At 40.9% G+C, this 12630-nt stretch overlaps 1 protein-coding gene across 1 annotated transcript in view; it reads left to right on the plus strand.

Moving 5' to 3' along the window:
- si:dkey-192p21.6 (uncharacterized protein LOC565246 homolog) overlaps nucleotides 1-12630 on the plus strand; it is a 342161-nt gene that overhangs the window by 254890 nt on the left and 74641 nt on the right. Inside the window, exon 9 of the mRNA XM_059946951.1 lies at nucleotides 499-659. Within this exon, the coding sequence (XP_059802934.1) occupies nucleotides 499-659 (161 nt within the window). The remainder of the gene's footprint in view (nucleotides 1-498; nucleotides 660-12630) is intronic.

Here is a 12630-nt window from a genome sequence, read left to right on the forward strand (position 1 = left end):
TCCTTTCCTTTCCAGTCCCGATGAAGGGTCTCAGCTTGAAATGACGAATGTAAATTCATTTACATAGATGCTGTCTAACTGCTGAATTTCTCCAGCATTTTGAGTGTGTTGCTCTGGATTTCCAGCATCTGCAGAATCTCTTGTGCTTATGATACTCTGAGCTAGTGCCTCGTTTCCTTATAATCTTATGTTGTGTTTTTATTGTGTTTATTTCCCTAGCTTGATTCAGTGTTGTCTTTTGCTCCACACCGTTCATGCAAGAACTTGCATCATAGTTGTTTATTACTCAAGGTTAAATAGCACCTTGCTTTCCTTTGTTTTCTGTCTGAAGGGATGCAGTTAACTTGTACCCTGTATCTTGAATTCAACTTGAATTCATTTAGGATTTGGTTGCCAGGCACAAACTGCCTCACTTGTTAAATCCCATATACTGTTGAGCTTTTCACAATGGAATGTGTGTGATCAAAGTCTTAAGTGATACTTATGGTGTGTTCTTAGGTTTGTTTTCATCATTGGTACATCTGTAGCCCTGTCCTTCAGCGCTATGCTCCGACGAGGTATCCCTCGACTGCAGTTGCTGCGAAAGCTGACGTGGAGAACCATTATTCTGCTACTGATTGGAGCTTTCTTCATCAACTATGGCCCAGCTGATGGACCCCGTAAGTACACAAGCCACATTGGCACTGCTGTTCCAACTGGACTGACTCTTCCTGTGTTCTTGATAAAGGATAAAGACCTGAGTTAGAAATCATACGGATGAAGGAATTAAAAGTACAGTTGCATTATGCAGCTCGTGAATGGCAGCATCCATTTGCTCCTGGGTTCTCTGAATGTGAGACACGTGGTGACATCAGGCTATGTGCTGTGGTATCAAGCTACACTTGATGCCACTTCTGCCATATCAAATTGTGCGGCACAGCTTAGAGGGACCTAACATGTAGGCCCCCTTAGGGATTTCTACTTACACTACTGGCAAGAAGGGCTATCTTATTAAAATGGAAAGATATTTCTTCCCCTACATTAATTGAATGGTTTTCTCAAGAGATATTATGTCTTAGTTTGGAAAAAATTAGAAGTAGTATTTTTGATCCTTGATTTGATTTTGAGAGAAAATGGCGTTCTTTTGCCAAATACTATCATTTAATTTGAATTAAGTTATATGTTATCCTTCCAATTTTCCTTTTTTTATAAATGGCGGTTGATGACTTTTTAAAATATATTTAGATGATGGTTAAATGTATTGCTTGGGGGGGGGGGGTTGATTCCTAATGGGTGTTTTTTTTGTAGTTAGTGGGGGTTTTTTCCTAGTTAGATGGAGTTCTTTTTTTCCCCTTCTTTTTCCTATATATAATTTTTTTTTCCATTTTTATATTTTAAGATCCGTGTTTTTCAGCTTTATTAATTGTATACATATTAATCTGTTGAAGTTTTGTATCATTTTATAGCTGTTAAAGATTATATATCAATAAAAAGATTCTAAAAATGAAAAGGGATTTCTACTTACCTCCTTTTCCACTCCACCCATTCATCAGGTGCCCCAGCTCATAATCTCACTGCACATTTCATCAACAACCTCGACACACCAACATTCATCATCCCCTGATTCACTTGCTTCAATCTCACCCTCAAGATTCCAATTCCTCCTGTCGCAGTTCTTACCCTCTCTACCTATAACATGTGGTGATCTTCAAGAGTAAATGGAAGATGGACCTATTTGAGCACTTGTCTGATTCTGCCATACAAAATGCTATTGACCTCATATCTTTGCAATGTAAGAATCTCAATTTAAATAATTGCTATTGTTCACAGAAGCCAATGATAAGATGAAACAGGTGGTACTTTTTTTTTACCTGAGATCCTTAATTTCCATCTGAACAGATAGATTGTTCCTCACTTTCCATTACACATAAAGCAAAGTGTCCCAGACAATATGAAAGCTACTCTCATTGCATTGTCCAGATAGGCTCTGCCAAAGGAGAAAACCTGACCTTAATGCAGATGCTGTTATTGTTCTCCTGGAGATGACTACTTTCCCACACAAGATTAATAATAATTGCAAAAACCATTTGCAAGGAGAGCTATGTAGGCAGGGACATCTCTTCTTGATTTATGATTAAAAGTTACCTTTATATGTCACATGTACGTTGAAATGCAATGAAATGTGTCGTTTGAGTCAATGAGCTGGGGCAGCCCGCAAATGTTGCCGTGCTTTCAGCGCTAACATACCAGGCCCACTACTTACTAACCTTAACCCATACGCCTTTGTAGTGTGCAAGGAAACCAGAGCACCTGGAGGAAACCCATACAGCCATGGAAAGAACATTCAAACTCCTTACATACAGCGCAGGAATTGAACCACAGTCTTTCAGCAGTTGCTGTAAAGCTGCATGGTAATGTAACACCTAACTGCTACACCACCATGCTGTACTGTTATCATGAGGGGAAAAAAAAAGTAATTTGTAACCTTGTATTGTTTAACTCTGGTCTAGTATAGGGTAGGGATTTCACTAGGAAAGGGTAGGGGTTTCACAGGCGGGGTGCACAATTAGTTCTTAAAGAAGCAAGTTTATGGCTCAAGTAGAGAATACTTAATTTGTCTGTGAGCAGTGTAAAACATTAGGCACGTAAGTGCAGAGGCTGCATGAATCATTTTTTGCTATCTAGGATGCTTTCTGTACCAGACTGAACGTCGCTCAGTTTTACAAAATGACTAAAGATATTCCTGGCTGGGGTTGTCCAGACGAACATCACATTATCAATGTCAGGAATTCCAAAGCAAGTACTTTGGTCTGCAGTACTCCATATTAACATGCCATTATTGTTTCTCACTCTGGGGAAAAAAGATAGATAGTTAATCCAGTTTTTGAAAATATTGATGGCAATAATCTGATTCAGGGATTTCTTGTGAATTATGATCAGATCAACTATTTGATACCAGACAATCATATGATTTAATGCCAGTCTCAAAGGCAACAGTGCAATCTCCCAATAAAATATTACTCCCTTTAAAGGTCGCCGCCTCTTCCTCTTCTAGTTTCATAAAATGTTTTATCTTAGAAATTGGTTTAATTCTGAGATTGAGCAAGAACGCAATGTCAACCACATAGCACTAGACGAAAAGTAATGCACAAGAATCTCAGAAAAAAAATTCAAGATGGTGCCAGCGATCATCAGTGACATTCTATGGACTGCAGAAAATTGTTCAAAAAATTATTTAAAATATACCCCTTTTGAATTAATTTCACTGCAATCTGCAGCATGTAACTGCTCTCTAAGCAATGGACTTTTAAATCAACTCAATGATCTTCAGATCTCACAATCTAATGAAAGTCATGGCACATTTAAGAAGGTTCATTGGCAAGGCCGAATGCAAGGCAGAGGGCACTCCAAGGCAGGCTGAGTCATGGATGGATGAGGTCTCCTCTGCCCATCATCTTGTTGACAAATGTGCAGTCTCTGGAGAACAAAACTGAGGACCTAAACATAAAACAACGGAGGGAATGCTTAATCGTATGCTTTATTGTAATGTGGCTTTTCTGGGCTCAGCAGATTCAGCAGTCAAACCAGAAGTATTCTTGATTTACAGAATGGACTGACTTGTTGATTTGGGAAAGGCAAAAGGTGGAGGTCTGCATTACATGGGAAACTCTATTTGGTGCTCTAATGTGGAAGTTTTATCGGACTCATGTTCCACCGACTTGAAACACCTAACAGTCAAATGGTGTCCGTTCTGTTTACTTAGAGAGTTCTCCTCTGTAATCCTGAATGCAGTTTGCATAGAGCCAACAGCTGACTATAGTCAAGTGCTTGTGACACTGCATGATGTTCTTTCCAAACAAGAAACAGTCCATCCTGACACATTTCAAATCATAGTCAGAGACTTCAACTAGGCTTGTTTGAAGAAAACCCTGCCCAATTAACATCAGTTTATAGCCTGTGGCACTGGAGGTCCCAGCATATTAGACCACTGCTATACTCAGTTAAGGAAATCCTATCTCTCCTCGCCCAGACCGCATTTTGGTTAATCAGTTCATTTGGTTGTCCTTCTCCTACCTGCATACAGGCAGAGGCTAAAGAGCAAAGCACCAGAGATCAGGACAACAGAGAGGTGGTTGCAGGGGGAGGGGGCAGAGGAGAGATTGCTTTGAGCCAGTGGATTGGGCCATCTTTAAACACTCATCTAGGTACATAAATGAAAAGACCATAGTTGTAACATACTTTATTACAACTGCTGTAGACGAGTGTGCCCCCATTGAATCATGCAGCGTCGTCCTCACTCAGTAGCCTTGGAAGAACTATGGTGAGGCTAGATCAGAGGCATTCAAATCTGGAGACCAAAAAAGTTATAGACAGATCAGCTGAGATTTTTAACCTCTAGCTTTGGCAGTGTGTGGTACCCACCTGCTTCAAGCAGGCTTCACTTATACCGGTGCCTAAGAAGAGTGTGGTGACCTGCCTCAGTGACAATCGTCCAGTTGCACTTACATCCACAGTGATGAAGTGTTTTGAGAGGTTAGTGATGAAACGTATTGGATTCTGTCTGAGAGGTAACTTGGATCCACTCCGATTTGCCTGTTGGAGCAACAGGTCCATAGCAGATGCCATCTCATTGGCTCTTTACTCTACCCTGGAACATCCGGACAGCAAAGGTGCATACACCAGGATGCTCTTTATTAATTACTGCTTAGCATTCAATACCATCATCCCCTCAAAACTAATCAATAAGCTCCAAGACCTTGTGCAATTGGATCCTGGACTTCCTCTCTTGTAGATCCCCATCAGTTCGACTGGCAACACCATCTTCTCCAAGATCTCCATTAGCACAGGTGCACCACAAGGCTGTGTGTTTAGTCCCCCGTTCTAATTGCTTTACACACGACTTTATGACGAAGCACAGGTCCTGTGCCGTATCCAAGCCTGCTGATGACACCACTGTCATGGGCTGAATCAAAGGAGGAGAGGAATCAGCATGTAGGAGGGTGACTGAAAATCTGTCTGACTGGCGTCATAACAACAGCCTCTTGCTCAATGTCAGTAAGACCAAGGAACTGATTATAGAGGAAGACCAAGGAACTGTAACAGTATTGCAATGGAATAAAGGGAATTACAGAGACAGACATAAGAGAGGAGCTTGCCCAGGTGGATTGGAGGAGGATACTGGTGGGGATGACAGCAGAGCAGAGGTGGCTGAAGTTTCTGGGAATAGTTCACAAGGCCCAGGATAGATATATCCCACAGAGAAAGATGTTCTCAGATGGCAGAGCTAGGCAACTGTGGTTGATGAGGGAAGTTAAGGACCACATAAAAGCCAAGGAAAGGGCATATATGGTAGCAAAAATGAGTAGGAAATTGGATGATTGGGAAGCTTTTAAAATCCAACAAAAGGCAACTAAAAAAGCTATAAGAAGAGAAAAGATGAAATAGGAGGGCAAACTAGCTGATAATATAAAGCAGGATACCAAAGGTTTTTTCATTTATATGAAGAGTAAAAGCAAGGTGAGAGTGGACCACTGGAAAACGATGCTGGTGAGGCAGTAGAGTCCACTGCCAAGAAGGCCCACTAGTGCCTTTACTTCCTGAGAATGCTGAAGAAATTTGGCCTGTCCCCTAAAACCCTCACTAATTTTTATAGATGTACCGTAGAAAGCATTCTTCTAGGGTGCATCACAACCTGGTATGGAAGTTGTCCTGTCCAAGACCGGAAGAAGCTGCAGAAGATCATGAACACAGCCCAGCACATCACACAAACCAATCTTTGTCCTTAGACTCACTTTACACTGCACGCTGTTGGAGCAGTGCTGCCAGGATAATCAAGGACATGACCCACCCAGCCAACACACTTTTTGTCCCTCTTTCCTCTGGGAGAAGGTTCAGGAGCTTGAAGATTCGTACGGCCAGAATTGGGAACAGCTTCTTTCCAGCTGTGATAAGACTGCTGAACGGATCCTGACCCGGATCTGGGCCGTACCTTCCAAATATCCGGACCTGACTTGCACTACTTTACTTTCCCTTTTCTATTTTTTATTTTAGATTTATAATTTAAATTTTTGATTATTCTGGGATTGAAGGGGTTAACATATGCATTTGGCAATTTTGGACCTGTACTCACCGGAATTTAGAAGAATGTGTGGGGATCTCATTGAAACCTACCGAAAGCTGAAAGGACTGATAAGGTGAATATGGAGAGGATGTTTCCTCTGGTGAGGGTATCCAGAACTAGAATTGAGGGATGGCCCTTCAGAACAAGGATAAGGAGGAATTTTTTTAGGCAAAGAGTAGTGATACTGTGAAATGCTCTGCAACAGACCTCAGTGGAGGTCAAATCCATAGATATATTTAAAGCAAAAGTTGATTGATTCCTGATTGGTCCAGACATCAAGGGATAGGGTCAGAGGACAGGTATATGAGGTTGAATGAGATCCGGGGTCAACCATGATGAAATGGTGGAGCAGACTCGATGGGCTGAATTCTGCTCCGATGTCTTATGATATTATGGTCTTATAGACTTTAGCAGAGGGGAACAAGAGGTCCATGAGCCAGTCCTCATCAGAGGTGGAGAGAGTTAGCAACTCTAAATTCCTAGGTGTTACTATTTCAGAGAATCCATATCGGGCCCAGCACGTATGTGCAATTACAAAGAAAGCACAGCAGCACTTCCACTTCCTTAGGAGTTTGTGGTGATATGGCATAATATGTAAAACTTTGACAAACTTCTATAGATGTGTAGTAGAGAGTATATTGACTGGCTGTATCACATCCTGGTATGGAAACACCAATGCCCTTGAACGGAAAATCCTACAAAAGGTAGAACATTCAGCCCAGACTGTCACGTGTAAAGCTCTCTAAACAATTCAGCACATCTACATGAAACAGTGTTGTGGGAAAGCAGCATCCATTATCAAGGATCCCCACCACGCAAGTCATGTTCTCTTCTCACTGCCGCCATCAGGAAGAAAGTACAAGAGCCTCAGGACTCACACCCCGAGGTTCAAGAATAATTTTCCCCCTCAGCCATCAGGCTCTTGAACAAAAGGGGATAACTTCATTCAATTTCACTTACCCCATCACAGAAATGTTACCACAACCAATGGACTCACTTTCAAGGACTCTTTATCTCATGTTCTTGTTGTTTCTTGTTACTTATTTATATTTGCATTTGCAGTTTGTTGTTTTCGGCACTCTGGCCGAACACCCCGTTGGGCGGTCTTTCATTGATTCTGTTATAGATACTATTCTATAGGTTTCCTGAGTATGCCCACAAGGAAATGAATCTCAGGATTGTATAGGGTGACATCTATGTACTTTGATGATAAAATTTACTTTGAACTTTGAATCAGCCAACTTGTGGTTTCTGCTTGCAACTAGTGAAGTGATGCCACGGTGTTGCCAAACAGCTGAATGCTGGTCTCAGAGAACTGATCAATTTAGATGTCTATTCCACGTTTGCCACTATGTACCCAATTTATGCTCCTTGTCCTGATCTATCTTAATCAGGTCTTCTATCAGCTTCCTCTGTGCCAAGGAACACAAAACCAGTCTATTCGGTCTCTCCTCTCAACTGAAATGTCCCATCCTAGGCAACGTTCTGGTAAATTTCCACTGCAGCTCTCCAGTGCAATTATGTCCCTCCTGTAGTACATGATACTGTGGCTATAGCCTAAATAACATTTTATCGAGTTGTACCACAAGCTCCATGCTCTTATATTCTAAACTATGGCAAGCGAAGGCAAGCATTCCTTGTGTGTTCTTTGACCCCACATCTACATGTGCTGCCATCTTCAAAGAACTGCAAACCTGGATACATTAGTGAAAAACTAAAGAGTTTAGACAAGGCTGGGTTCATATGCTTTCTGGCACCTGTAATAATGTATGCTTAATAATAGGCTTTAAGAGCAGTGCAGTGTTTACTTGAATAGAAGTGTGGCCAGGCTGAATTAACAGACATTGAAGTGTTCTTGTGCTTTAATAAGTCAAAGCCCTTTTCCTTTTCCTCACTTTAACTTTTCTGACAGAAATTGCATCTGCAGATGTTATGGGGGGTGCAATTTAGTGCACATCTCTGAATAAAGATGGTTTTTAATTAAGTAATGAGTTGATTTTAATAAATCTCTTACCGAGAGTGCATCTAAGCTCAGGGTTAATTCTCTATCCAGCTGATGATTTATGTGCTGCTGATGTGCTTGTTCTGTCACATATAGAGTGCTGACCGCACTTAATCACTCAGGCTGCTTCATTTTGGCAGTTTTCCTTTGTGTTTTAGAATTATCGGTAGTACTTGAAAGGCTTTGTTCTTCCAGCTTAGTCCTCATGTATATCCATGTCAAATTCTGATCAATAATGCTAATCATGAAGGAGGTTTCATGGAATTCTATGGCTGCATTAAATAATGAATGTCTAGGATTCATTAGCAAGTTGAGTTTTCCAGCAATTAAATCCACTCAGTGGCCACTTCATGAGTGAAACTGTAGTGGAACATGATGCGGTCTTAGTCTGCTTTAACTGATTCACTTTAAGGTTCGACATGTTTTGCATTCAGAGGTGATCCTCTGCACACCACTGTTGTAATGCGTGGTTATTTGAGTTACTGTCACCTTCCTGTCAGCTTGAATCAGTTTGTCCATTCTCCTCTGACCACTTTCATTAACAAAGGCTTTTATGTCCGCTGAGCTGCAACTCACTGGATGTTTTTTATTTGATTTTCACAACATTCTCTGTAAACTCTAGAGCAGGGGGTTCCCAACCTTTTTTATGCCATGGACCAATACCATTTAGCAAGGGGTCTATGGTCCTCATATTTGGAAACCCTGCTCTAGAGTCTGTCATATGTGACCATCCCAGAAGCAGTTTCTGAGATACTCAAACCACCCCATCTAGCATCAACAATCATTCCACCGTCAAAGTCAACTAGGTCACATTTCTTCCCAATTCTGATGTTTGGTCTGAACAACAACTGAAGTTTTTAACCACATCTGTATGTTTTTATACACAGAGTTACTGCAGATTAGATATTTGTCAATTAGATATGTGCATTAATGTACTGGTGTACCTAATTAAGTGGCCACTGAGTATTGGCAAAGCAACTGCAATTGTGCTGTTGGTGGTTCTGCTGACAAGGCCGTTTATTTTCATATTAAACTAGGCACTGTAGCAGAATAAATATCTTACCCACATTTTCATCAAAGCTCCCATTCTGTATTGATCAATCCCAAAAATAAAAACCCCAGAAACAATCTCCAAATCGTGCAACCACAGTAAGTCCAGTGCCACTGCTTAATGGTCTAGAAGGTGCACAGTACAAATATCAGATCACCTCATTCAGAGAAGGCTCTAAGATTATAATGGGGAAAAGTATTGTAAATGAAGTGGCTAAGCTGATCTGTGCACTGATATTTATTTGATGTAACTTTTGACCTTTGCTGAAGTATATTTAGATAAAGAATCTTCTGAATCAGACCAGCCTGTTGTAAACACCAAAGGCATGATATTTTAACTATTACGTAGACTAACCTGCTTCTCCTGGAACTAGTAACCTACAAGGTGTGAAATGTATCCCTGACCATTTTGTTCACTGTGCTTTAGATTCCCACTGGCACGAAGAAGTGAAGAGTGGGTTGCTTTCTAGCTTTCTGGCCTCAGCAATGAGTTCAACAGCTTCAGACCATTATCACTGCTTCCGTTTTATTGGACACCAGATGCTAGTAATGATTCTGCTGTATCCATTCTCACCTCCTTTAATTGTTCTTTTACTACCCCACCCTCACTTTTCCCTCAGATCACCTTGCCTGTTGTTATTTAACTAGTGTCTTTTACATTATTTCTGATCACGCTCTGACTTCTCCCACGACCCCTACCCTCCCTCCATCCTTGACTTTGTACCAAATTTATTTTGTATTTGACTTTATATTTGTAATGACACAGAAGGAGCAGGGTCCATGATAGCTATTGGGTAGACAATTCCTTAAGTCCCCTCTCCTTATGTCTCCTACTCTTGCAAATTATTCTCAAATTATTCATGCATATTCATTTTGATTTTTTTGCCAATAGTGTAGACTAAATTAATATTGGACATGGACGTGGAGAGGATGTTTCCTCTAATGATTGAGCAATTCAGGAAGAGTTTCTTCCCTTCTGCCATCCAATTTCTAAATGGACGTTGAACCCATAAACTCTACCTCACTACTTTTTTGTTTCTTTTTTTTTACACTACTTATTTTTAACTTAACTATTTAATAGACATACTGTATATATCCTTACTGTGGTTCAATATTCTCTATACTTATTTATCATGTATTTCATTGTACTGCTGCCGTAAAGTTAATTAATTTCAGAACATATGCCAGTGATATTGAACCTTGATTTTGATAACGGGAGAGCCTACGATCAGAAGGAACAGACTCTGAAAACAAGGATGTCCATGTGGAAACAGAGATGAGGAGGAATTTCTTTAGCCAGGAGGTGGTGAATCTGTGCAGTTCATTGTGACGGATGGCTGTGGAGGTCAAGTCATTGGATATATTTAAAGCAGAGGTTGATAGGTTCTTGATTAGAGAGGGTGTCAAATGTTATGGGGAATGGCGTTAATGAAATGATGGAGCAGACTCGTGGACTGAATGGTCAAATTCTGTTCCTATGTCTTATGGGTTTAAGAAATGACAGTGACCAGTGCAATGACAGGAGGACATGCATTCTCCGAAGGTCAGAACTGAAACCATCTGATTGAAGGTCATTGATACAAAGCAATGTTTGTTTTTTCCCCTTTTTTCCTGATTGCTGTTTGTTTTCAGAATTTCCTCTTTTTAAATCAGATTTCCATCATCTGGAAATTTTATTTCTGCTTTGCTTGCATCTTTTATGTGAACTTTGAGTTGCCTGGCATTATCAATCCCAAACAATATTGAACACTTATATTATTGAGTTCTTCCAGCACATTGTTGAACACAAAAGGTGGTAGTTTTATAGATAACCATAATCATAAAGAAAGGAAAATTAAGAAAATAAATGGTACCTCTATTTCTCCCGTCGATTGCGCACCTACTCCTTTTGGAAGGCCGACCACATTATGTGCAATATCTTCTTTAAAAATCAACTTAGTTGTGACCATCTTTGGGATTTATTGAAATCATAGTTGTTAAATTGCCTTATATTTCTGCCAGTGTTAAACATCAAGGTGGTTACGAACCAAGCTTTACCTTGGAGGATAGTTCTTTATTCTAGCAGTTTTTTGGCTGTTTTCCTTCCTCCCAATTTCCTCCCTGATCCATATGCAAGCTTTGATTCCCAGTGCACGTAAGAGAAAATGGCACAAATCTCTCTTAACATGAGGTGATTGTGAGGAGGCAAGGCATTGCCTGGAGAATGTTCAGAGTTTAAAGGAAATTTATTATCAAAGTACACATATGTCATCATACATAACCCTGAGATTTGTTTTCTTGCGAGCATACTCAGTAAATCCAAGAACCATAATCAAATAATGAAAGATTGCACCCAACAATGGAAACAGACAATAACCGATGTACAAAAGGCAACAAACTGTACAAATAGAAAAGAAAAAATAAATAATAATAGTAATAAATAAATAAATAAACAAAAAATATTGAGTACATGAAATGAAGAGTCATTGCAAGTTAGTTCATAGTTTGTGAGAACAGTTCAGTGTTGGGGCAAGTTGAGTGAAGTTATCCTTACTGGTTTAAGAGCCTGATAGTTGAAGGATAATAACTGTTCCTGAACCTGGTGGTGTGAGTCCTGAGGCTCCTGTACTTTCTTCCTGATAGCAGTGTTGAGAAGAGAGCATGACCTGGATAGTGAGGGTCCCTGATGCTGGATGATACTTTCCTGTGACAGAGCTCCTTGTAGATGTGCTCAATGGTGTGGAGGGCTTTACCTGTGATGGTCTGGGCTGTATCTAATCACAAACGAGAGAAAAACTGCAGATGCTGGAAATCCAAGCAACCCACACAAAATGCTGGAAGAACTCAGCAGGCCCGCCAGCATCTATGGACAAGAGTACAGTCGATGTTTCGAACTGAGACCCTACATCAAGAATGGGGAAAAAGATGAGGTGTCAGAGTAAGAATGTTGGGGGAGGGGAGGAAGAGCCACAAGGGGATAGATGAAACTGGGAGTGGGTGGGGAGGGGTGAAGTAAAGAGCTGGGAAGGTGATTGGTGAAAGAGATACAGGGCTAGAGCAGGCAGGATATGACAGGAGAGAACAGAAGACCATGGAAGGAAGAAAAGGCAGAGGACTGACACATCAGAATGAGAATGGGAAGTGGAATTAAAATGGGTGGCCACTGGGAAATCCAGCTTTTTCTGGCAGTTTAGGTGCTTGGTGAAGCAGTCTCCCAATCTGTGCAGGGTTTCTTTGATATACAGGAAGCCACACCAGGAGCACTGGATACAGCAGATGACCCCAACAGACTCACAGGTGAAGTGTTGCCTCACCTACCACCCCACCTACTTCCACGTCCAGCTCATAATTCTCTGTAACTTTTGCCATCTCCAGTGGGATCCCACCATCAAGCACATCTTTCCCTCCCTCCCCCCCCACTTCCTGCTTTCCACAGGGATTGCTTCCTTTGAGATTCCCTTGTCTATTTGTCCCTCCCCACTGGTCCTCCTGACACTTA

The sequence above is a fragment of the Hypanus sabinus genome, chromosome 21 (genome assembly GCF_030144855.1).
Source record: "Hypanus sabinus isolate sHypSab1 chromosome 21, sHypSab1.hap1, whole genome shotgun sequence".
Lineage (NCBI taxonomy): Eukaryota > Metazoa > Chordata > Chondrichthyes > Myliobatiformes > Dasyatidae > Hypanus > Hypanus sabinus.